Source organism: Nannobrachium achirus, assembly GCF_963921795.1.
Source record: "Nannobrachium achirus genome assembly, chromosome: 21".
Lineage (NCBI taxonomy): Eukaryota > Metazoa > Chordata > Actinopteri > Myctophiformes > Myctophidae > Nannobrachium > Nannobrachium achirus.
The window spans coordinates 19,145,269-19,169,732 of record NC_137828.1 but is presented as its reverse complement, the minus strand read 5'-3'; the positions used below and the strand labels follow the sequence as shown (position 1 = coordinate 19,169,732).

Below are 24,464 nucleotides of genomic sequence, written 5' to 3'. Positions count from 1 at the left end.
TCTGTAACAAGAGCCGACATTCACACTCGCAGCAGAGCAAAGCAGTTGAGTCCTCACAGAGACAGAAAAACAAAACGAAGCAGCTAGTCGCTAAGCTGTGCAGTGCGGAGCGCACGCATTGTAGTTGTTGTAACATGGAGAACAAGTCCAGGAGAAATCTGCTTGTTGTTGTTAGTCCCAAACATCATTACAGTCTGTTTTTAGACTGACCATAGCAGGCAGCGTTAGCAAGCAACAAAGCCAAACGTAGCGTAGCCCCCAGCCAGAGTGTCAGACACCCGCTAGTCTCACTCACTGACTGACTGGAGGAACAACGCATGGTGAGTGTTGTTGCCATGTCTGATTATTATAAGCCACGTTGAGCTTGTTTTTATGTAAAGTTGCTTGTAGGCTAAATAATGGTGGATGCAGTGGTGAGCTTGTAGATCGGCTCGGCCACTTTCAAATAGCCGACGTGTATAGGTTTAAAGACCTCACGTGGCCTATATTCACTTATTAAAGCCTTGTTTTCATAGATCTGGTTGCTTATTCCTCTCGCAAATTTTGGCAACACAGTGAACACACCGTCTATTTTGGTTATAGTAATGAAAACTTACAGAGGCTATTTGCTCAAGCTTGTAGCCTACTATAGTATCTCTTGTTGTGTGCAAAACAATTTGTTCATAAATAAAGCACTTTGAAACTGAAGACGATGGCCAATATTGATGATAATGATAATAGAAAAGAAAATAATTTTCCCCCTTTTTATTTTAATTTTATATTATTATTAATGTTTTTAACCCACCTTAAGGCTAAGAGGCACTGTCATAATTCAAATATCTTAGAAGCAAAATAAAAATAGATTTTTGGAAAGTCATTTTTTTATTTTATTTTTTTTATTTTTATGCAAAACACGTACCGAACCGTACCGAAACCGTGACCCCAAAACCGAGGTACGAACCGAACCGTGGGCTAAACGAACCGTGGCACCCCTAGTTTCCACCCAACAACTAATATATGCTATAAATATAAGGTGCTGGGAGAGAAAATTATAATGTAGGGGTGCCTCGGATTAAAAAAATATTTATGGGGTGCCCTGAGAAGAAAAAAGTTTGGGAACCCCTGGAATTGAGTACAAGGGACAACGATGGAAACTTGACATCACAATATTACAGTATAATACCAGTAAGACTACCTAATCGGGAGATAAGCGACCGACAGGTCGCTTATCTATTTGAAAACACAAATAAGTGTTTTTCAAAAATCGTCGCAAGATGGGACAGATGGGTGACAGATGGGTGACTTGACATGACTGTAGAGATACTGTGTACCGGTTTGCGTGATTTAAGGCCAAAATCTGTAGTAGCAGTGTCCAAAAATGTGTCTTGCAAGAATCGGCCTCATGGTGGCGCTAGAAGAGGGCCTTGTGAGAAATGAGGGGTGAGGGAGGTGCTTTGGCAGCCAAGGAGTGTGTGTGCAAAGTTTGGCATGGATCGGGGCAACGGTGGTGGAGATGTGAGTAGGGGAAAAGTGTTACGTGTGACGAGTGACGGGATTCCTTGTGTCCCGGCGGTGCAACCACACTTGCAATTTCTCAGAATTGCACCTTTCTAGTTAATAAAGTAATCAATCAATCAAAAGTCTCTTACTAAGGGAGATGTTGACATGTAGACTGGGCGTAGGCTCCGTGGTTCAAACCGCCAAACTTCGGATTCCCAGAAGGCCTCTCATTAAACTAAGCTACAGGCCCCCTAAAAAATGAACTGTCAGTGTTATGGTGTCAAAGAAATGTGATAATATCACATAAAAGACAGCACTCACTTCAGAGGATGAGTCATTGTCGCTCCACTGAGTCATGAAACCATCTCATTCCCATGCTGTATCGGTGTCAAGCTGTTTTTACAGCATCATCAACGTACACACGGAGCACTGAAGAATTCCTCAGCACCAGGGACATGCTGGGCCCCTGATTCAGCCCAGGAAAAAGAGTTGGAGAGGAACTCATTGCGCACTATAGAGAGAGATCTGCTCAAAGATTTGTGACAGTGACAAGCCAGTGGGCCAATTACATGAGTTATATTTCGTCATTGTCGGGTGGAAACCTTGTCCAAAACCATTTTAAAATGTATTTAAACTAGTGAAAACAGCCGATCTACAAGCACACAACGCCTCGAGGCGTTGTGTGCTTGTAGATGTGCTGTTTTCACTACTTATGTGCGACTGCCTTACAAATTTGAAACTTGGAGATACGAGGTTTCTGCCCGGCAGTGACGATTTACTTTGTTGGCCGCCCACGGCGCCCAGCCCCCAAAATGGAACGAAGGCCGACATTTTATTTTAAATGTTTTCCTAATGGCCGGCCTGGACCGGCCGGTAATGAGCCGGCCGTTCGGGAGTTGTCCCGCTTTTCCCAATGGCCAGCACGTCCCTGCTCAGCACCGTTCCCCTCCAGGCTGCACACAGAGCTAGACTATACGTAGTGTAGTCTGTAGATTATAGCTGGCATCAAAGGCCCCAGCGACATCTGTGATCATTGTGGGGGTTTTTATGTGCACGTCTGGAATGACGAATGTGTTGAGGCACCGCGGCTTTTCAAAAGGTCACTCCTCTTGATGGGCTTGCATGCATGTGCTCACATGCCCGTATTCACTCTGTATCAGGGACGTGCTGGGCCCCTGATACAGCCCGGGAAAAAGAGTTGGAGAGGCCCTCATTTTTTTTTTTGTTATATTTCGTCGTTGTCGGATGGAAACCTTGTATGTCCAAAACCGTTTGTTTTGTATTTATCATTTAAAAATGATTTAAACTAGTGAAAACAGCCGATCTACAAGCACACAACGCCTCGCACCGCGAGGCGTTGTGTGCTTGTAGATCTGCTGTTTTCACTACTTTTGTGCAACAGCCTTGTATGATGAAGCAGGGCTTTGCTTTGCGAAAAATGTTATAAATGTGAAACTTGGAGATACGAGGTTTCTGCCCGACAATGACGATTTACTTTGTTGACCGCACAGCCCCCAAAATGGAACGAAGGCCGACATTTTATTTTAATTTCTTCCCTAATGGCTGGCCTGGACCGGCCGGGAATGAACCGGCCGTTCGGGAGTCGTCCCGCTTTTCCCAATGGCCAGCACGTCCCTGCTCAGTATGTATGAGGGGCTGGAGGAGCACAGCTCTGGGTTATAGACCAGTCAGTATGACTGATAGGCCGGTCATATTAGAGCCCTTCGTTATGGGATTTCAAATTGAATGTGATTTGAATATTGGGATACTTGGCAATTTAATTCCAGGAATTCCAGACTACTCGTTTTATTACCGTAATCTGATGATATATTATCCCATAACGAGTGGTACAGGATTTTTGTCCATTCGCGAGCGGTGGTGGTCAACTTAAATCTCTCCAGTGTTTGACCCCCAAACACAAACACTGGGATGTCTAAAAAAAAATGAAAAACTAAATCGAGCAATAATATATGCGATTTGACCCCACCGCTCTCGGTCGGAGCTGCTGTGGACTAAGGATGGAAAAAGAAAAACCCTGCACCACTCGTTATGGGATAGTTGGATCGTTTTTTGGTACTTTAATGCAAAGCTAATCTCAAGAACAAAACAGAGAGGGGGCTGCTGTTATTCTCTTTTCTATGACGATGGGTTCCCAGATTGATGCAAAGTTTACACGTTGAACACTGGGGCTTATGATGAACCTTGTTCAAAATGTTTGGATTTTCCCTAATATGAATAGTATTAGTTATTAATGAAGGATCTATCTCAGTAACTAACAGTTGACTCTGGAGCTTGAGGTTTTTCCTTACTAACAGGTATCTTGAATCTTCGATAATTTGCACAATATACAAATACTAGTCCTGTGCCACGGGGGGTATGCACAGTACGAGGGATTGGATGTAGGAGTCTCAGAAGTAAAGTTGGAGGAACCCAGACCGGTGCCCGTTGGGCAGAACAGTCACCAATGACTGTTCTGACCATATGTGCAATACCCGTCAGAGTATAATGGCGGACATCATCTCCAAATTGGCCATTGTTTCAGCATGCGGCTGTTGCCATGGTGTGACACAGTTTAGTATCAGTGATGTCTGCATGCTCATCTCCAAATTCGGGCATTGTTTCAGCATGCGACTATTAGCATGGTGGCGACACCATCAGTATCAGTGATGTCAGCAGCATGCAGACAGACGGTCAGTCAGTTGGCGGACGGACAGACATTCGGTAAATTAATAGTTAGATTGTCCTCTTAAGTCTATTTACTGTAGCATTGTTTGTATCCCTGACCTGCATCCTACTATCAACAATCTGATCCAGCAGTGTGATCCTTTATTCTATTGTCATGGGAATATGGCATCAGCTCACACAACCAGGATTATTAGTTAAGACGTGCATGGAATTAGCCAGAGTTATTCCTCCCAGCTGAGACAATACGGCTCTATCCAAAACACATCCCAGCAGCACACAACCTTCTCTATTATTCCCACTTCTTTCTTCTCAAATGATGTTTTCCCTTAAGTCCGAGGGATTCCAGCATCAATGCAAACACCCCTAATAAGGACTATCAGAGCTTGGAATGGAGGTTAAACCATTAAAACCGGGAAAGCATCAGTGTCATTTTTAGTTGTTACATTTAAAGCTAACTTTTGTAATCTTTGCTTCTGGGGGTCCCTGGAACAAAATATTTATTTTGAGATGGGGGGGATCCGTTGTCAAATACATGTAATTCATGACATGAAAAAGTTTGAGATTTTGACAAGAAAAAGTTTTAGTCAGAGGGATTTGAGCATCAATGCAAACAGCTCTTAACTCATTTAGTGCCCCTGAAATTAACGGATTATAAAGTCCACGATGCCACCTTCAGGCTGGCATCACCACCGTTATCTTATTTTGAAGGCCAGAAGTCCTCACGCGAATCACTTCCGGTCTGACGTCATCGGGTCGTGCGCTGGAACCGTTCCGTGTCCACGTGGAGTTGTGTAATGGCCGACCGGGAGCTTTTATAACTGTGTAACATAAGCGAGCATCTGCCTCCATCCTAGCTTCTAAAGTGTAGTTTTGAGATAATGGACATTAAAGATGAGATCCCCCGTCCACCTCAATGTTATGGATGGGACTATTTTGTGCTCGTGGAGCCGTGATGATGCAAAATCAGCGACGGATTTCGTCTCCGGACCGCCGGCCATTCTTCTCGGTAATGTACTCGCCGTTACAGTAATAGATTACTTTTCCCGAGATATCCAGTGAATGGCACTACTGTAATAGATTACATTTCGCGAGACATCTCGCGAATGGCACTAGATGAGTTAATAAGGACTAACGGAGCTGGGGAAAGGAGGTTAAGGCTGGGGGGCTGGGGTGGGGAGGCGGTGTGTCGGCCGCCCCTGAGGTGAACTTGGAGGGGTGGTCTCTCTCTCTCTCTGAGTCCGGATGGAAGTGAAACCACATGTTTGTCCCAGAATCGCCTGCTGTGGTCGATCCAAGGTCCAGGGGCAGCCAAAACCACCGCTTGAGGTTTGGAGGTCAATAACTCTATAGCCAGGCACCGAGGTTCCTTAGAGGCATGCTTCCAGATAACTGACATTCTCTGAAAGGATGTTTCTGATGCCTAATACGCTCACATTATGAGGCAATGAGGTTGTTGTACTGTACATCTCCTGAGGCAGGTGTTTGTGCCATCACACACTGTCCTTGTTTACCGCGTTCTTGACCATTTCCTAATACACACCAGACTGTAAGTGAAAAGAATAGCTACCCCGGGGAATTAAATAGCATCACTGATTTTGGAACACATTTTGCCAATTGCCTAAGCTCATGTTTCCTTCAATGCATGAGGAGTGAGCCGGCTGCTTCTTATAACCTGACGGGGGGTGGGTTCCCCGGTAGGACGTACTGTAGCACGTGGAAGAACACGTTATTCCAACCAGTTCCTTTCCCCTCCATCAGGCAGGCCAGGGGGAGGCATTATAGAGACCAGGATTACTGCATGTTTTTTGTGAGGGTACCTACCATAGGATACACGAGGGGAACATGCAAACTCCACACAGAAAGGCCCTTTCACCAACCCCACCTAGGGTGTGGGCACTGATGGCATTAAATATAATTTGTATTCATGCTATCTTCTCCATTTACTATATTCATGGTGAATTCATCATGGGTTGCTCTTCTGTGACATTGATGTGTGCTGCTGTTATCAATCTGAGCCGCTCGGCAAGGCAACCTTGACGTGTGATCTGACTGTCTCTGTGAGACGGCTCACACACAGCCACTCTTCTGACCGCTGCGTTTTGCAATCGCCTCATGCACAGAACATAGGCTGACACTTGAGATGGAGACTCTGTTGCTGTGCATTAGGTTCAGTGTGTGTGGGTGAGTGTGTGGGGGTGTGTGTGTGTTGGGGGGGGGGGGGGGGGGGGTGCTCCTGTGAGTCAGCTGCTTGTGAACTTTCACCTGGTGTGTCTGTCTGTCTGTCTGTAAACAAACATACCGACATTACAACAATTTTGCCCATCACTTATCGTAGCACCTCAGGCAGTGTAGCCTCTTTCAAGCTGCAAACATTTGACCGGGGGTGTGTGTGTACTGTATGTCTGTCTTTCTGTTTGTCTGTATATCTGTATGTACAGTATGTAGTACGGCCCCAACAGCTGCAATACCACTGGGTGACCTACCTTCAAGTGGCGCTGTTGAGCAGCCTAAAAGGCCATTCACACTGAACACTAACTATAAAAGTATAGTTTTAAAAATCGTCAAGTGGATGGCAAGGTTCACACTGACTATAGAAAGAATTACAATGATGAACGATATAGATATAGATATAGATATAGATATAGATATAGATATAGATATAGTTGTCTTTATAGTTATTGTGCCCAGTGGGAATGGCTCCTAAGGCACTGCTCACTTCCGACTGAGTGGGATTTTTTTTAATTCCTCTTGACAAAATCCACTTGATTAATGTGAGTTTGTGCCAATGCCTCCTCCTCCTCAGGCATTGGCACAGCGCTGGAATAGCACCTGAGCTCGAGAGCTCTTGATGTGTTCTCTTGGGATTTGTGCAGTTTGTTCATTAAGTAAAAACTCAAAGTGAACGTGGAGCGTGCATGATTGGCTGTCTCCTCTAGTTGTACCCCTTTAAATGACGTCCATGACCCCTCTGTAACACACTGACCTCTTCTGTTCTCTCTGCAGGACTTGGGAGTGAGACCCCCATCAAACTAAGCAACCCCAGATTACTACAGAAAAGAGCTCTAAGGTAAGACATGTGAAAAAGGCTGAATACAGCAAACACATGCTTCGGTATAGTGTTGCCGTCAGGCAGAAACCTCGTATCTCCATATTTCAACTATGTTTTCCGTAAATTAATGCCCTACTTCATATATAAATTAATGCCTTACTTCATATATAAATGAATGCCCTACTTCAGTGGTTCTCAACCTTTTCAGGCCGCGACCCCCAAAATAATCTTATTTTAACTGGGGACCCCCCCACCCTGACGAGCACTGAGAGTTGAGGCATTACATTTTGTATGACACTATCCTATTGTGAAAATAGCCAATCTACGTTGCGAGGCGTTGTGAGCATGTAGATCGGCTATTTTCACAATTTCTGCCTCTAATATTCGACAATTTAGCCAATGTTTAATATGTCATTTTAGAGGTATTAAAAAGTCCTTAAATTGTCACTTTAGAAATGTGCATATACCACACTTAAACTTTATGTTGGTTTACTGTTGAGTGAGAAAACAATGTTGCACATTAAGTTAATCATCTGGGGACCCCCCAAAATAATTTGGGGACCACAACCCACAGGTTGAGAACCACTGCCCTACTTCATAATAAGAGTGTCGCACAAATTAGTGAACGTACTGTAGCAGACATACAAGATCACAACGCATTGCGAATCGCGATGCGATGCGTTGTGAGCTTGTAGAGACGTTATTTTCCCCATTTTATTTGTTTTTGGTTTATAATAAAAAAGAAAGTTTGTTATGGGGGTATGAGGTTTCAACACAACAGTGACGGTATGTTCTTGTTAGTGTGATTGCTATAGGCAACAAACACTATTGTTCTAGATCCCAGAACCTTTATGCCAGCTAAAGTGAACCTGTTTTTGAGCTGTGTGGAAACACAGCTTCAGTTAAGAGGTGATCTCAACGCAGGACTTTCTGAGGACTTTTTGCCCGTTGGCTGTCCATGTCACATGGTAACCGAGCTAGTTTCATGATTGGGAGCGGCCCTCCAGACGATGGGGGGAAAGAACTGCATTAGGGCCAATAGCAGGGAGTTTACCGCTCCTCCAGACTATGGAAACCAGCTCAAAAAAGGACTGGTGTAATGAAATATTTTGTCCAGCAGGGAGCACCATTTCTTCACACTGAGGCCAGGCCAGTGGAGTGTGTGTGTGTGCGTGGCTGCGTGCCTGTGTGTGTGTGTGTGTGTGTGTGTGCGTGATATAACTCACGTAACGTTGCTGAAGAAAAAACAAAGATAATTCCAATTCCAAACAATGTCCATGGTATTATAGGGACAGCACTTGTTGGCGATTTAAGGATAGCATTTTTAATTCCCTCAATAGAGGGAGCTAGCATTAGCCATTAGCCAAACTGTGGACAGTGTGGAGAGAGGAGGAAGGAAGCGTGTTGCCAGACTTATGGGAGAGAAACAAGCAAACTGGTATATAGATCATAAAAAGTGCGCTCCCCTCCTTTACTGTATGGTGAATTGACAACGTAGTGTGTTTGTGTCAGCCGAGCCCAGGGACGGATTAACCCCCCGCGAGGGCCGAGCCCAGGGACGGATTAACCCCCGCGAGGCCCCCCCCCCTAAAAAAGGGCCCCCCCCTAAAAAAAAGGGCCCCCCCCCCTAAAAAAAAATAATAATTTTTCAAACTTTTTTTTTTTTTTTCAAATATCTTTTTTTTCAAACTTTTTTTTTTTTTTCAAACATTTTTTTTTCTTATGCTAAAAGAAAACGGCAAGTGAACACAGCTTAATATTGACAATTGTCAATTCTTGTTTCTGAACTGAAGTTATCTGGGTTTTAAGGCCAGATATCTTGGACAATATATTGTCCAATCAGACAGGATTGGTCATGCTACACTTATATATAAAATTTAAATGGTAAGAAGGAATTCAGTTCCCAGTGGATTCCTCACGATTCGCGTCAGTGCAACCACACTTGAAATTTCCCAGAATTCCACCTTTCTAGTTAGTGGGGTTGCCTGAAAGGCAACACGCTATTGTTTTCGATTCAAGTTTATTCACGTTATTCCTGGCCCTCTCTATGGAGGCTGCCATTTTCTTTTAGAGGGCAAAACATCTTTTCACTTCCTCCCAAGTCAAGGAAGTTATTTAAGAAGGAAGGGAAACACGTGACCACATGGGCATTCGTATGGAGCTCAGCATGGGTGCCAGAACTCGCACCGGAAGTACGATAAAATACATGTCAGTGAAGCGACCGCAGTTTTCCCAGTGACCCTGAGCGCAAAGGTGGGGGCCGATGGGCAATAGGCTTCCCACACTCCCGCGCCCCCACCATTGCGCTCAGGGCCGTTGGGAAAACCATGGTCGCGTCAGTGAATGGAGCCGGCTTGATCAGCTCATGAACAAACCTGGAACAAAAACTATTTATTAACTACTGAGACCTTTGTCATCTAATCTGTTCAGGAATATAAAAGAAGACATACCAAAGGTATTTTTACAATCACTTGCTTTTCGATGTGCACAGTACATAATGAAATAATAATAATAACTGTAAATAATAATCGTTTCTGTCCCCGAAGTATCGCGAGATTTGGTTCCCAGACAGGAAACGGTGGATAGTCTCGCGATACTTGGCTCGTTTAGAAACATACTTTTTGCTCTTTAGATAGGCCTACTGCTATAAAATGACACAGTGCACACATCGAAAATCCACACAGCACAAAAAAATGTGTGACATGCCTTCTTTTATTTTCCTGAGCTGAGTATGTTATAAAGGTCTCAATTGTTCAGAAATAGTATTTATTCATGAGCTGCTCCCAGCCGTCCCAGGCTGCCTTGTTCATTCTGCCGAACTTCCGGCTGCAGTTTGGCACCCATGCTGAGCTCCATACGCATGCCCATGTGGTCACGTGTTTCCCTTCCTTCTTAAATAACTTCCTTGTCCCAAGTAAGGAAGTGACAGGGAATTGTCTGTTGCCAGATTTTGCCAAAGAAATAAGCCCAACAGAAGCAACTAGGCTATACTACTTTACATTTACATTTGAAAATAGCAGATCAGCAAACTCACAATGTGTCACATTGCGACATATTGTGAGCTTGTATATTTGCTATTTAAAAACTATTGAGGGGAAAAAATATTTTTGAAACATTTTAACAACATAAATCTGTGTGGCGGTCCCTGGCACCACATATTTTCAGATGGGGGTCTGCGACTGTGGACAAATATGTTAATCTGGGGTCCTTGATATGAGAAAATTGGGGAACCATTGGTTTAAAAAAATATTAGAAAGTAAGCCCAATAAGCAACTATACTATTTTTTTAAAAGACACTAATTGCTTATTATAAGCAGACATGGCAACTCGGGTACATTCAGTGCCCAGAACGCCAACTACTGACACTTTAATGCAAGGACAACAGGAAACCAAATGATGTTTTTCAGGACAGCTTTTTCAGCCTCCGCCTCTTTCAGGATATGAACAGGAAGCCGGGGGCGGGGCCAGGAATAACGTGATAGACGAAACCAGAATTCTTGTGACGTCACCTTTATGTAGCTTCCTCATTGGATAAAAATAGTTTTTGCTACTTCATCATTGGCTAAAAGTTGCGTATGACGAATGGTGACGTATGCGTACATTACAACATCAAAAGCAGTTTTTGCTGCATCCTCCTCATTGGCTAAATTTTACTCCATAAACTCCAGAGGATTGGTCAAGCTTCACATGACATTTTTGTTGCCTCGCCATTGGCTAAAAGTTGTCTATAAAGCAACCACACTTGCAATTTCCCAGAATTTCACCCTTCTAGTTTTCTTTACACTTTCTTCATCATACTACACTAATACAGCATACATACTGTAGTCTCTGTCCATCCGTACATAGCTCCTCAATCCTCCTCCGATGTATTTGTATGGCCCGTTAGGGCTGTCACAATTATTACATAATCGTCTAATCGTGATCTTTTTACATAATTGTGATTATTTTTCATAATCGTCATAATCGTTTCCATGTTGAAAAATGTTCATATATTTTTTTTAAAGTCAAAAATAGTGGAAATAGCCGATCTACAAGCTCACAACGCGTCGCGTCGCGAGCTTGTAGATCGGCTATTTCCACTATCAATGTTCTTTTTTAAGTATAAAGTTGTCAAATATGTCAGTAATTTCTTTGTATATTTAGGTTATGTGTCATATCTGCCATGGGCAACTTAAAAGCTTGAGAGCCAAACAGAAATGTAATTGTCAGCGACAAAAACACAATTAAATCGTTAATCGCAATTATTTGAGTGACAAATAATCGTCATTTAAAATGTCATAATCGTGACAGAACCTATGGCCCGTACAGCGGGTGTGGGCGGCAGGGTTTTCAGACAAAGCCCCAGTGGATCTCAGACGGGGCCGGCGTCCAAGGCTCCAGTGAGAAAGTGAAAGATAAGGTCACGGTGGGTGCCGCTACTACCTTACTGCAGCATTAGTGGGATTGTTCAGCCTCACGTTGTTGGCTCGGTGTCAAATACCCCACCCCGCCACCTACACTTATAGCCTCTCTCTCTATATATATTCTTTTTCCTCCGCGGCAGCGAGAAGCAACAGACACCCTGACACTGTGGAGCTGAAGCACCGAACGACCCCAGTAGTCTTGCTGCAGTGTTGTTTTTGACAGCACATTTTGATTTTGTTTTAGTCATAAATGGTAAATGGTGCATATATATATATATATATATATATAGCGCTTTTATCCAAGGCGCTTTACATAGATTGTGCATTACATTCACCCATTCACACACACACATTCAAACGCCGATGGCGGAGGAAACCATGCAAGGCACCAACCTGCTCACCGGGAGCAACTAGGGGTTCAGAGTCTTGCTCAAGGACTCTTGGACATGAACTCAACGGGAGCCCGGATTCGATCTGGGAACCCATCGGGAACCCTTCGTGCTCTAATGACGGTTTCTCTACCCCTGAGCTATGCCGCCCCCAGTCATAGTCTTTTGAGTAGAATTTCATTTAGTTTTAATCATATTTTAGTCATCTGAAATGTGTTAGTCTAGTTTTAGTCAACAAAATATTCTAAGATTATAGTAGACTAAATCTACAGTCGAACTAAAATGTATTTTGGCAGGCATTGGTGGCGTTGTAAAGCCTGATTTTACACTTGGAGGCATGCTGAAAATAGCTGATCTACAAGCTCTCAACGTCTAGAAGTGCCGCGTTGCGACGTGTTGTCAGCTTGTTGATCTGCTATTTCAGAGCGCCACCAAACATAAAATGACTTGTCTTTTAGTTCTACTGATTCTGCTGAAAACTCTTTACTCCACTAGTCCTTCCTTAACATTTCAGTCTAGTTTTTATTTGTTGACGAAATTGTCATTATATTTAGTCATAGTTTTAGTCATCATAGCTTAGTTTTTATTTAGTTTTTAGTGAAAAAAAGGTAGTCAACGAACATTTTTGTCTCCACCAGCCGAAGGCTTGGGGGAGAGTATGTTTTCCCCTCCGTCCGTCCGTGTGTCCGTCCGTCCGTGTGTCCGTGCGTCCGTCCGTGCGTCCTCGCAGTTTGTGTGCAGCTAATCACAGTCACCGTTGGCCCGGTCGCTGCCAAAGTGAGCACACACATTCCCTGGATGCCAATCTAGAACCTCTGCCCTAAATTTTTCAAATGCGCTTTTTCTAGCGCCACCTAGTGGCCGATGTTCGCAAGACACATTTCTGTGCACTACTCTTACAGATTTTGTCCAAAAATCCTACAAATCGGTAGGCAGTATCTCGACAGTCATGTGATCGACACGGATCTGTCCGATTTTGCATATTCCATCCTGATTGGCTAAGATTGGCTTCCAAAGTTTGTAGGATTGAGCCGTTTTGAACAAAATGCCTCAAATCCCAAACGCAAAGTGCAATTATCATGAAATCGCGCACATACGTTCCCACTAGGCCGAGGAAGAAATGCCACTTAATTTTTTTTAAATCAGCCTCATGGTGGCGCTATAACAGGCCGATTTGTGGTTTTACCTATAACTCCACCGATCAGTTTCAAACTTTGTAAGCGCACTCCCTAGAGGCTAAGGATAAACCTTTGCCCTGCATTTTTCACATCAGCCTTTTATAGCGCCACCTTTGGGCCGACTTATGTAAAACACATTTTTGGATATTACTCCTTGAGATTTTATGCAAAAATCACGCAAATCGGTACACAGTATCTCTATAGTCATGTGATCAAGTCCGATCCGTCTGATATTTCATATTCAATCCTGATTGGCTAATATTAGCTTCCAAAGTTTGCAGGATTGCTCCGTTTTTGAACAAAATGCTTCAAATCATCAACGCAGCTTGCGATTACTGTGAAATTTGCCACAGAAATTCCCACTAGGTCAAGGAACAAATGCTACCTTTTTTCACATTGGCCTGTTATAGCGCCACCAGCAGGTAGACTTTAGCAAAACACATTTTTGGAACACAATGCTTCAAATCATGCATGCAGCGTCCGATTTCCATGAAAGATCTATGGTGAAGAACATATGCCACCCTTTTTACATTGGCCTATTATACAGTAGCACCACCAGGACACACGGCCTGGTGGAGACCTGTGCTCGGAAGAGCACTGCTTCTAGTTCTTCATAGTTTTAGTCGACGAAAACAAATCAACACTGTGTCGTTGTGAGCCGAGGTAGAAAACGCTGTGCGCTTACATGTCTGAATCTGACAGTAAGACGTTTATCAGCAAACGTAGACACTGTTATGATGTTAAGATCATCAGATAGGGCTTAACACACGTGCCAGATTCTGTCTCTCTGCATGTCAGTTTATTCACAGCTCTGTGGGGAACCAGCATCCGCAAGGGACAAGACCACAAAGTAGACCATTTCCTCCCACAGACAGTCTTTCATTGAGTTTTCACAAATGTATCATAACTTTGGTTGTGGTTTTGAATTCAAAGCCAATCTGACCTACACTACGTATAGCAAAACTCGACACAGTTTACAGTAATCCTTTTGGTTCCAAAAGTGAACGATGTGCTTATTTGAAGGAGTAATTTCTTCCAGAAGCATTTATTTCTCTCTTATTTATTTTTTTATGACTCAGACATTCTTCAGATTGCAGAGGGAAATTAAAACTCAGTGAGTCCTTACCAATAATTATTTTCACTCTAAAAGTGCTTCCCAGAAGCTCGGCCACTGAAGAGCTGTTTCTTTTTTTTTTCTCTCTCTCTCTCTTCCTGCCCGCCTCAGCTTTTCGAAAGAGTTCTCATTGGAAGAGAAAGACGATCCAGCCAAAAACACCAAGGATATAGATGTCAGTCTCTTGGCCAACCTCCCCAAAGGTGAGTAAGGGTTTTTTGTTTCTGCATGCTCACACGTGACCCCATGCTATGTCGACTTTCCCAGAGTTTTGTCGCGTGCGTGCGTGCGTGCGTGCGTGCGTGCGTGCGTGCGTGCGTGTGTGTGTGCGCGTGCAGGGGCGTCACACCAAATTCTGGGCCCTGGGTACAAGGATTCACTGGGGGCCCTGCGAGCTTGTAGATCTGCTATTTTTGAAAAATCGTGAAAATGTGTGCCAAGAAACCTATGTTTCCATGTCAGTGATGCTCAAACCTTTTCATTGTGAAGGACCCCCCATCTCAAAATATTTAGTTCCAGGGACCCCCCAGAAGCAAAATTTGAGTTACAAATGTTCACTTAAAAAATACATATATTCAAAGATTTGCGCACATTTTCACGACTTTTCAAAAATAGCAGATCTACAAGCTCGCAGCGCGGCACTCGGTGCCGCGCTGTGAGCTTGTATATCTGCTATTTTTCAATAGCTAAAGTTACTAGGGCCCCTCCACCTTGGGCCCTGGTAACTCAGTCCCACTTTCCTACCCCTTGTGACACCCCTGTGTGTGGGTTTGGGGGTGTGTGTGTGTTTGTGTGTGTGTGTTGTGTGCGTTGTGCTGGATCTACTATTTTGCTATTGTGCAACAGACACCTCCCTACCTCCTCCCTGACCTGTTTACTGTACCTATTTCTTTCTGATTTCTGACTATTATGTTTTTAATTGTATTGTTTTATATTTTGTCTGTCATTTAATAAAAATAGACAGAATACAAGGGGAAGGTTTCATTTAATTCTTGAATGGACCATCCTTACATAGCATACTAAGTACAGTATGCTAGGGCATTGACCAAAAAGTCGACAAGTCGACTTCATTACACAAAGTCGACTCCCACCAGGGAAAGTCGAAAGTTATAAAAAAAAGGAAAAAAAGGAACATTAAATAATGATTGTATTTTTTCAATCATTATTTTTGCTCCATGTGTGTGTGTGTAGTGAGTACAGCATTCAAACAGTAGGATTGCTTATAGACCTTATTCACACCGCAGCCATCTTGGATCACATGACTTCCTGGGATAGAAGCCTGCATTACAAACCATTGTGAACAATGGAGCGATGGTCCCAAAATATGGGTTCTATTCGACCATTTTCTTTTGACCAAATCGATAAATGGGCAGATGACAACATCAACATCCCCAAAAGGATTAAATAGATGGGTACATCCACAATATTCATGTTAGTTAGGTTACACTGTTACTCTGTACAAAGACTTGCTACAGTATCTGTGCAGACTAGTGCTTGCTCTGCCATCATATAGTTAATATTAGGCTACTGTATCGTGATTTTTGCATATTAATCAGGAACAATCTAACAACAAATTGTTAATATGATGGTGGAGCAAGCACTGCACAGATAGCAAGTCGTTGTACACAGTAAGGTTGCAACCTAACTCACCTTGAATATCGTTACCATGGATGTAATCAATCTACTGTAGCCCTTCTATTTAATCATTTTGGGGATGTTGATGTTGTCATCTGCCCATTTGTCAATTTGGTAAAAAGAAATTGGTTGAATAGAACTCATATTTTGGGACCATCGCTCCATTGTTCACAATGGTTTGTAATGCAGGCTGCTATCCCAGGAAGTCATGTGATCCAAGATGGCCGCGGTGTGAATAAGGTCTATTGTCAAGGACAGAATGATTCTCTCCTTTTCCATCTGTGTTTTTTCAATGGAGTGAGGCAGAGGGAGTTTTCACTCAGCCATTAATTGACTACCTCCCTGTGATGTCAGCTGTGCGTGTGCTGTCCGCTCTCACATTGACACTGACTGGCTGGACAGACTGTGCACTGCAGTGACTGCAGTCACAACTCAGAAGTCGTAATATTAGTCACCAAAAATCACAAGTCGTTAATGCCCTACTGCGCTGTGAATACAGGATTTCTGATGAGCTGTTTAAAGCTACGAATGCCCCTCTGTGAGTCGTTATTGATTTGTCTACTGGATCCATTCTATGGTTTCTCACAGGCCTGTGATAATCAATGATCTTGGTTGTATTTGGTAGCTGTCTGTGTACTTGTTATGGCTGAAATCTAAAGATTGCTTGAAGAAGCTACTTTACAGGACTGGATAGCCCGGTTAAACAGCCCTGCTGTGTCGAGTTGTAGAGTTGAGGCCTCTACACAACAAGCTGTTGTGGGCAATCACTATCAGGTCGATTTGTATTTGTCCGAGACCAGACAGTGGTAGCCATGCGTATCAGGGAGAGTGAACTAAGGAGCAAGGGACCCTGGTTACCGTCCTCCCCAATACAAAAAAGGTAAACGGGGTCCAGAGAGGGGCTACTTATCTATCTGTTTGTTATAGCAGCATTTTCTTTTCTTCTTTTCCAGTCTCAGAGTTAAGGAAGCGGTTTGAAGGCATAACTACAAGCTCAAGCGATTGGGAGATGAACAGGTAAGAGGATGATGATGAATGTCGGATAAATGCAGTGCTTTTCATGGCCTTTGGGGGTGACTAAGCATGACAGTAAGCATGATATGTCTTAAAATACTTATTTTAAGTGTTAAAAAAAGAAAATCTAGAAAGAACATCTCTGTTCCTTGCGCAATAATACACTGTGGTGTAAACTGAACATTAACATCAACATAATCATTATATGCTGGTGAATTTCCTTTGAAGGGTTTTGGGGCTACAATCTATACTCTAATGTAGCCGCAAATTGCAACACTAGATTTTATTATAATCGGATGAATCTAGGGTTGCAATACCTCCCATAGGCAGCCAATGCATCAAAACATTTCTTTTTTTTTTTCTTCTTTTTTTTTGCTATCTGATTGTATTAAACAACGTCAAACTCACCAGCGGCTCTATGGAAAGCTTGGAATTTACTCTTTCTATCTGCAAAGTGTTTGTTTCAGAAAAATCCACCGTAAACATGTTATGATTTATTTTCTGTCAAGAAATCCGAGCAGACATGGTTTATTTTCTAAGTGTTGAACTTCGGAAGCGCTCGTCTTCTATTACGCAACGTCCCGCTGCCTCCTGCATAATGTGACATTTAGAACCAGGTGGTCACAGGACCGTTGATCGATTTTCCACAAGCGCTTCCAAACTCCAGCACTTAGAAAAAATAATCACCTGAAGCCAATTTCTTGATAGAAACTGGCTCATATATGTCAACGGTGGACTTTTCTGAAACAAACACTTTGCAGATAGCAAGAGTAAATTCCAAGCTTTCCATAGAGCCGCAATATTGGTGAGTTTGACGTCGTTTAATACAATCAGATAGCAAAAAAAATAAAAAATAAAAATAAATAAAAACGTTTTGATCCATTGGATCCCTATGGGAGGTATTGCAACCCTAGATTCATCCAATTATAAAACAAATCTAGTGTTGCAATTTGCGGCTAACTCTAATGTACTCTATGCATGAAAACCCCTGCAGTGTTGCACTTGACAACACGCTTAAGAAGGTTTTTGGTAATAACCACGTTGATGACAACACATGGCTGAGGTTAACTTTAACCCATTTAGAAAATAGCAGATATACAAGCTCACAGCGCAGCACCGAGTGCCGTGCTGCGAGCTTGTAGATCAGCTATTTTTTAAACATCATCAACATTTGTGCAAGTCTATGAATATTTTTGACCCGATTCTATAAATATCTTCTAAATCATCATTCTTCTAAATCAGTGGTTCTCAAACCTTTTCATGTCAAGGTCCCCCAAAATAACATGTATTTGGCCGCAGACCCCCATCTCAAAATATGTTGTTCCAGGGACCACCCAGAAGCAAATGTTTGAGTCGCAAATGTTCGCTTTTAAAAAGATAATATATTCAAAGACTTGCTAAAAAAAATCACGATAAAAAAAAAATAGCAGATCTACAAGCTTGCCGCGCTGTGAGCTTGTAGATCTATTTTTCAATAGTTAAAGTATTAAACAATCCTCTGCCTAAATGGGTTAACAGTTTGTTTGTGTCTCGTCTGTCCTCGCCTAGAAAGGAGCGCATCGCCCGCAGGTTGGAAGGGATTGAGTGCGAGGTACACCCGTCCGCGTTGCCCAGCCTCGTCGCCAACCGACTGCTGGAAGAAGACACGCCCCGATACACACGCGCCTCCGACCCCTGTGAGCCCCGTGGTGGTGAGAATACTAGTGCACTGTTTTGGACTTAACCAAAACATTTCTTCACCAATGTCTTTGTAAAGGTGTCTAGTAACACATCTCATGAAGACTGAAATTCAGTTTCCCTAGGACGGGGGTTCCCAAACTTTTTTGTCTCAGGGCACCCCATACATTCTTTTTTTTAAATCCCAGGCACCCCTACATTATAATTTTCACTCCCAGCACCTTATATTTATAGCATATTGTCGTCGTCGGGTGGAAACCTTGTATGTCCAAAACCGTTCGTTTTGTATTTATCATCTATAAAATGTACTAAACTAGTGAAAACAGCAGATCTACAAGCACACAACGCCTCGCATCGCGAGGCGTTGTGTGCTTGTAGATCGGCTGTTTTCACTAGTTTTGTGCGAGAGTCTTGTATGATGAAGCAGGGCTTTGCTTTACCAAAAGACGTACACATTTTAAACTTGGAGATACGAGGTTTCTGCCCGACAGTGACGAAATTTTAGTGATTATTGTGAGGAAAACGTTGAGATAATAACCATTTTGGTTAAAAAGTTTAAAACGATTTTTCAAGTGTCCAAATAAATTCCAAATATCAAATTATCTCGCGGCACCTCTGGACTGCCGTCACGGCACCCCAGGGTGCCCCATCACCCACTTTGAAAACCCCTGCCCTAGGAGAATCCTTGACAGCTGCTGAAAGTTGGGGTCCCATTAAATGAACTATACAGGATAAAACACACCAAAATAAATATGCTTTAAGTAGCATATGAGGGGTCAAACTAGGGGATTTTCATGATTCTGAATCCATTGCAAGCATTTGTTTTGCACAAAACACATTCCTTGGGCTAAAAACTGCCAAATCTATTCGAGCTGAGTGAGTCATCACTTTTCACAGTTTTGTGAGACCCCGGCTTTCAGCAGCTGTAAAGGATTCTCCTTGGGAAACTGAATTTCAGTCTTTGTGAGATGTTACTAGACACCTTTACAAACACATTTGTGAAGACATTTTTTGGTAAGGAATTTATTCCAGGACTTTTTAAGATATCCCCTGACTATAAAAAAGTACGGTATATGATTTATATAGGATCCTCTGATCTCCAATGTGTTTCCAAAAACAACTTTTTTTCATGGAATTTCCCTCAAGTACGTTTCGAGGATTTCTGTATGCAATGTGTGCTAGCAAACGGCACTGGCACATAAGATGCTATTTCATTCAGTTCAGTTGCTTGACTATGTTAACCCTGTAAGATCCAAAAATAGAAATACTTGAACAAAACTTTTTTTTGACCTGTCAGATGGTGTTGTAGGAGTATTTTGGAGAGGAAAATGTAATGTTTTTAAAAAAGGTTTTATAGCCATAAATCATGCTCTAATTTACATATGGGGATATTTTTCAAAATAATAACATGTACATGTTCTAGACATTTTAATGATCACCAAAAAATATATATATATATTTTACAGGCATTTTACTTATGTTTTTGTGAGGAATAGCTTCAGTGAAAAAGTGAGATGTTGTTCGTCCAGACTCTGGACTCCAGAGATCTTGAAGTTGTGTGAATGTCAGCCTCTGTGGGGGGGTATTTATATGCAAATATCATGGCCAATGGCATTGTAATACTAAACAATAGGATCCAATGGTGATGTTTAGGTGGTAGGGAGAGCAACAATAAAATAATGTAAACCTTTTTTTTTTTAAATAAAATACAAATGTTGTAATACTGCAACAGTGGGTCTTACAGGGTTAATAATAGTTTTTTTTATAGAGCTCTATTCTGGGTACTCGGTTGCACTATACATGAATTAAAAATGTATACATTTTTTTATTTTTATTCTTTAGTAAATTAAAGTTTGTTCCTCTTGCTTTGTTCTAGAGGAAATATTGCGTACATTAAACATCCCACACAGTGGGAACAAGCTGGTAGTTGGTATTACCATGCAGTGGTACAGTAGATTATTAGAGATGTTTAGGATTTAATGACATGGTTGTATGTTCAAGTATATGTAATTACTCTAATTCTAACACTGAATAATACTCTTTCCCTCTCTCTATCGCTCTCTCCCTGTGTGTGTCTTTCTCCCTGCCATTCAGTCACACTTCAACGCTATGGCACAGAGGAAATGGAAATGACAGAGCGACAGCCCCGAGCACAGCAACGACCTGAACCTCAGTCCTCCGTCCACGCCCAGCCCGTCTCCAACAGCTCAGGCCCGGCCACCGACGCCGCGCCGGAACTGGAATCCAAGGCCGAGCGCATCGCCCGCTACAAGGCGGAGCGGCGCCGTCAGCTAGCCGAGCGCTACGGCATCACACTGGACCATGCGGACGACGCCGACTATTCCTCGCGCTACACCTCCCGCAGCCGCAAGGGCTCCGACGCCTCGGAGAGGCGCGGCAGGGCCGAGCCGCTGGGAGAGGAAGGGAGAGACATCACCCTGACCTCCTGCAGCACCACCAGCGCTTCCGTCCCCGGCCCCCGGGCCAGGGACCCTATACGGCCCCAATACAGCCACCCCGGGCACGACACGTCTCGGTCAGTGTAAATCTTTTGAGCAAATTTTTATTTAGTCTGCGTTTTTCGGGCCGAATATCGGAGTGAATTTCGGAGTGCGCAAATAAAAAATCAACCTCACATTATGTCAGTAACGTTTGCACACTGCCGCCCGTTTTGCGCACCACTTGGTCCCTTGCTCTCTCGATCTCTCTCTCTCTCCTTGCCCTGAAAAACGCATTTCGCAACGAAAAACGCAGCAGTGTGCAAAGACCTTTAGTCTTTTGAATAACACACCATTTAGTCTTAGTCCTGTCTTATTCTTCTGAGATTGTTTTAGTCATAGTCTTAGTCGACTAAATATCAAAATATTTTAGTCTTAGACTTAGTCTTTTGGGATTAGTCTTTTGGGATTAGTCTTTTGGGATTAGTCTTTTAGTCTTCGTCTTTTAGTCTTTGGGCTAAACATAACCACATAACTCTGAACATGTTATTGTCTTCTACTGTCTGTTACTTGGTCAAAATAAAGAAGATTAAGACAAATACAGTACAATACTAACCTGACTGCCGCCAGATAGGTGGCAGCAGTGCGTTAGTACAATACTGAGTTCTCAAAAAAAGAATAAACAAAACATTTGGCTTTAATTACATACCAGTGTTAATTTTTACAGCCATTAGTCTTAGCCTTAGATTTAGTCTTTGAATAACACACATTAATAGTCTTAGTCTTCTGACATTGTATTAGTCTAGTCCAGTCTTATCGACAAAATATCAAAATCCTTTAGTCTTGTAGTCTTAGTTGACAAAATGAACACTGGTCTGGGTCCAGGGTGGACTCCGTCACCGAGCGGGAGAGGCTGATGAACCTGGAGAACCAGCGGCGGGCCCAGCAGCAGCAGCAGCAGCAGGATAGGGCTGAGTACATGGACGTGATGCCCTCGTCGTTGTCCGGCGCCAGGGTGCCCGTCTCCTCCTCCAAGGACCACGCGGTCGCGGGGGTGCCGCCCAGCTCGCCCAAGCTGAGCAGGCAGCCGTCCGTCCCCTCGCCCAAGCACGGGGTCTCTCCTGGGGACCTGTTCATCGAACAGCAGGCCCACAACATCCTCAGCAGACAAGGGTGAGCGCTCTCAGACAGCACCGATTTCTATCTGTGTCTTATCTGTCTTTCCCTTGTTTCTTTATCAATCAAGAAGAGATTGATACCTCAGAGCCTCCTCACTCACATAGTGTGCTCTCTCTCGTTCCCTCTCTCTCTGATGTCCTGAGAGACTCTAAAAATCTAATTTCCTGTTCTCTCTTGTGTTCAGATTTTCTCCGGTGTTGCCGTTGTTGTTGTTATAAGCAGCACTGGCTCTGTAACGCCACACAGAACCATATTATTATCAGTTCCACTTACCGTACCTTTCTTTCCTACCTTGATTCCTTTTTCTCTCTCTGGCCATCTCTCTCTCTCCTTCTTCTTTACTTGTGTCCAACTTCCTGTTCTTGGCGATTGTTGTAGATTTACACCAGGACAGAATGGACTAGAATGATCTTTCAGAGCCGGGCCTTACTCGTCCAACTGGGACTCACAGCTGAAATAAATGGATGCAACCCGACTCAAAAATGGCATGTTTTGTCTTGCCCCGAAGAACACAAGACCTTTATTTTTCATTCTTGTCGAGAGTGATTTTGAAGCGTATTACGTACATAAATGTTTTATATAGAAAACAAATTAGATAGATGAAATTACATTTGAGAAAATAAACGAAATACAAAAAAGAAAAAAAAAATAGTGTTAAATAAACTTTAAAAAATATTTTTAAAGTTGAGTTTACTGTAAATGCTACGGTTTCAAGGCAGGTTATTCCACAGTCACTGATCTACAAATAAAATATTTTCTTAAAACATTGGTTATTGTAATCGGTAATTCAAGCTGCCCATTACTGGCACCTCTAGTGTAATGATTAGGCACTGTATTACTAATAACAATCTGTTTTTGTACAGTATAAAAACTGGAGAAACTCCTAGAAATGAGTTATGTTCTCATTAGTCTCTCAAGAACAGCCGAACTGAGCTCGAGTTAAAACTGAGCTCCAGTCAAGTGAAAAGAGACACCGAACTTTTCCTTGACGATGGCTAGCCGGATTGTGTTCTCATACACGTACGTACACTGTGATTCTGACTTCATGGGTTTTGATAGGACGGCCATCCCACCCATTCCCAGCCCAGTCCAGATGAGGCCCAGGCTTCAGTTCCACACCCTGCATGCTGGCGCTACATGTTGACACAGATTAGAACAGTTGGACATGCTTGCTCTGACTCCATCACCCACCAGGCAGCCAGACAGTCCTTCTGTCTCTCTCTTTATATCTGTTGCCCTCGCTTTCCATACAAACACGGCATTATAGCCTCATCCAAATTAGTCCATGGGCCATTACGAGATGTCGGTATCGGAAAGGTGGCAAAGGTTATCATGCATTTTTGAAAAGCTCTATATCTGTAGATTATATTTTGGTATGATAACCCTTTCTGAGACACAGCTAAATTGGTGTTATCAGCCGCTAGAGTTGGTGTCCCATTAACTTTACATTACAGGGAAAAAAAGCAAAACATTAATCTGCTTTAAATAACATATGAGGGGTCAAACTAGGGTTTTTTCATGATTCTAAATCCATTGCAATCATCTGTTTTGCATAAAAAACATTCATTGGGCTAAAATGGACCCCACAAAAGTGTGAAAAGTGATGACTCATCACTTTTCATCACTAAACCATAGTCTTGTGGGGCCGTTTTTTAGCCCAAGGAATGTTTTGTGTGCAATGGATTCAGAATCATGAAAAACCCCTAGTTTGACCCCTCATATGCTACTTAAAGCAGATTATTTTTTTGCTTTTTTTTCCCTGTAATGTAAAGTTAATGGGACACTAACTCTAGTGGCTGATAACACCAATTTAGCTGTGTCTCAGAAAGGGTTATCATACCAAAATATAATCTACAGATATAGAGCTTTTCAAAAATGCATGATAACCATTGCCACCTTTCCGATACCGACATCTCGTAATGGCCCATGGACTAAATGTGACAACTGCCCCACAACATTGCCTGGCTCAAAGCCAGAATTAGCCAAAATAGGCGTTTTAACGTTTGGATTTTAGAAACGAGATATAAATAGTTATGACTGAATTCCTCAGGAACAGTATTTTCAGTGACCGCCCAGCTTCATGGTTTATTCCTCCCAGCCTGTTCCTCGTGTCCCGGCGGCTGCAACCCGTCACTCGCGTCGGTGCAACCGCACTTGCAATTTCCCAGAATTCCACCTTTTCTAGTGAATTAATTGTGATTAGGCGATGAGCTCAACCCACGCT

The 24,464-nt window shown here is 42.8% G+C and overlaps 1 protein-coding gene across 1 annotated transcript in view; it reads left to right on the top strand.

The window, feature by feature from the left end:
- LOC308306623 (supervillin-like) overlaps positions 1–24,464 on the top strand; it is a gene marked incomplete at both ends in the record, with an annotated part of 129,764 nt that overhangs the window by 4,927 nt on the left and 100,373 nt on the right. The window contains 6 exon segments of the mRNA XM_080751661.1: positions 7,168–7,231; positions 14,409–14,500; positions 16,886–16,949; positions 18,495–18,637; positions 20,718–21,159; positions 21,947–22,234. Of these exon segments, the coding sequence (XP_080607787.1) occupies positions 7,168–7,231; positions 14,409–14,500; positions 16,886–16,949; positions 18,495–18,637; positions 20,718–21,159; positions 21,947–22,234 (1,093 nt within the window).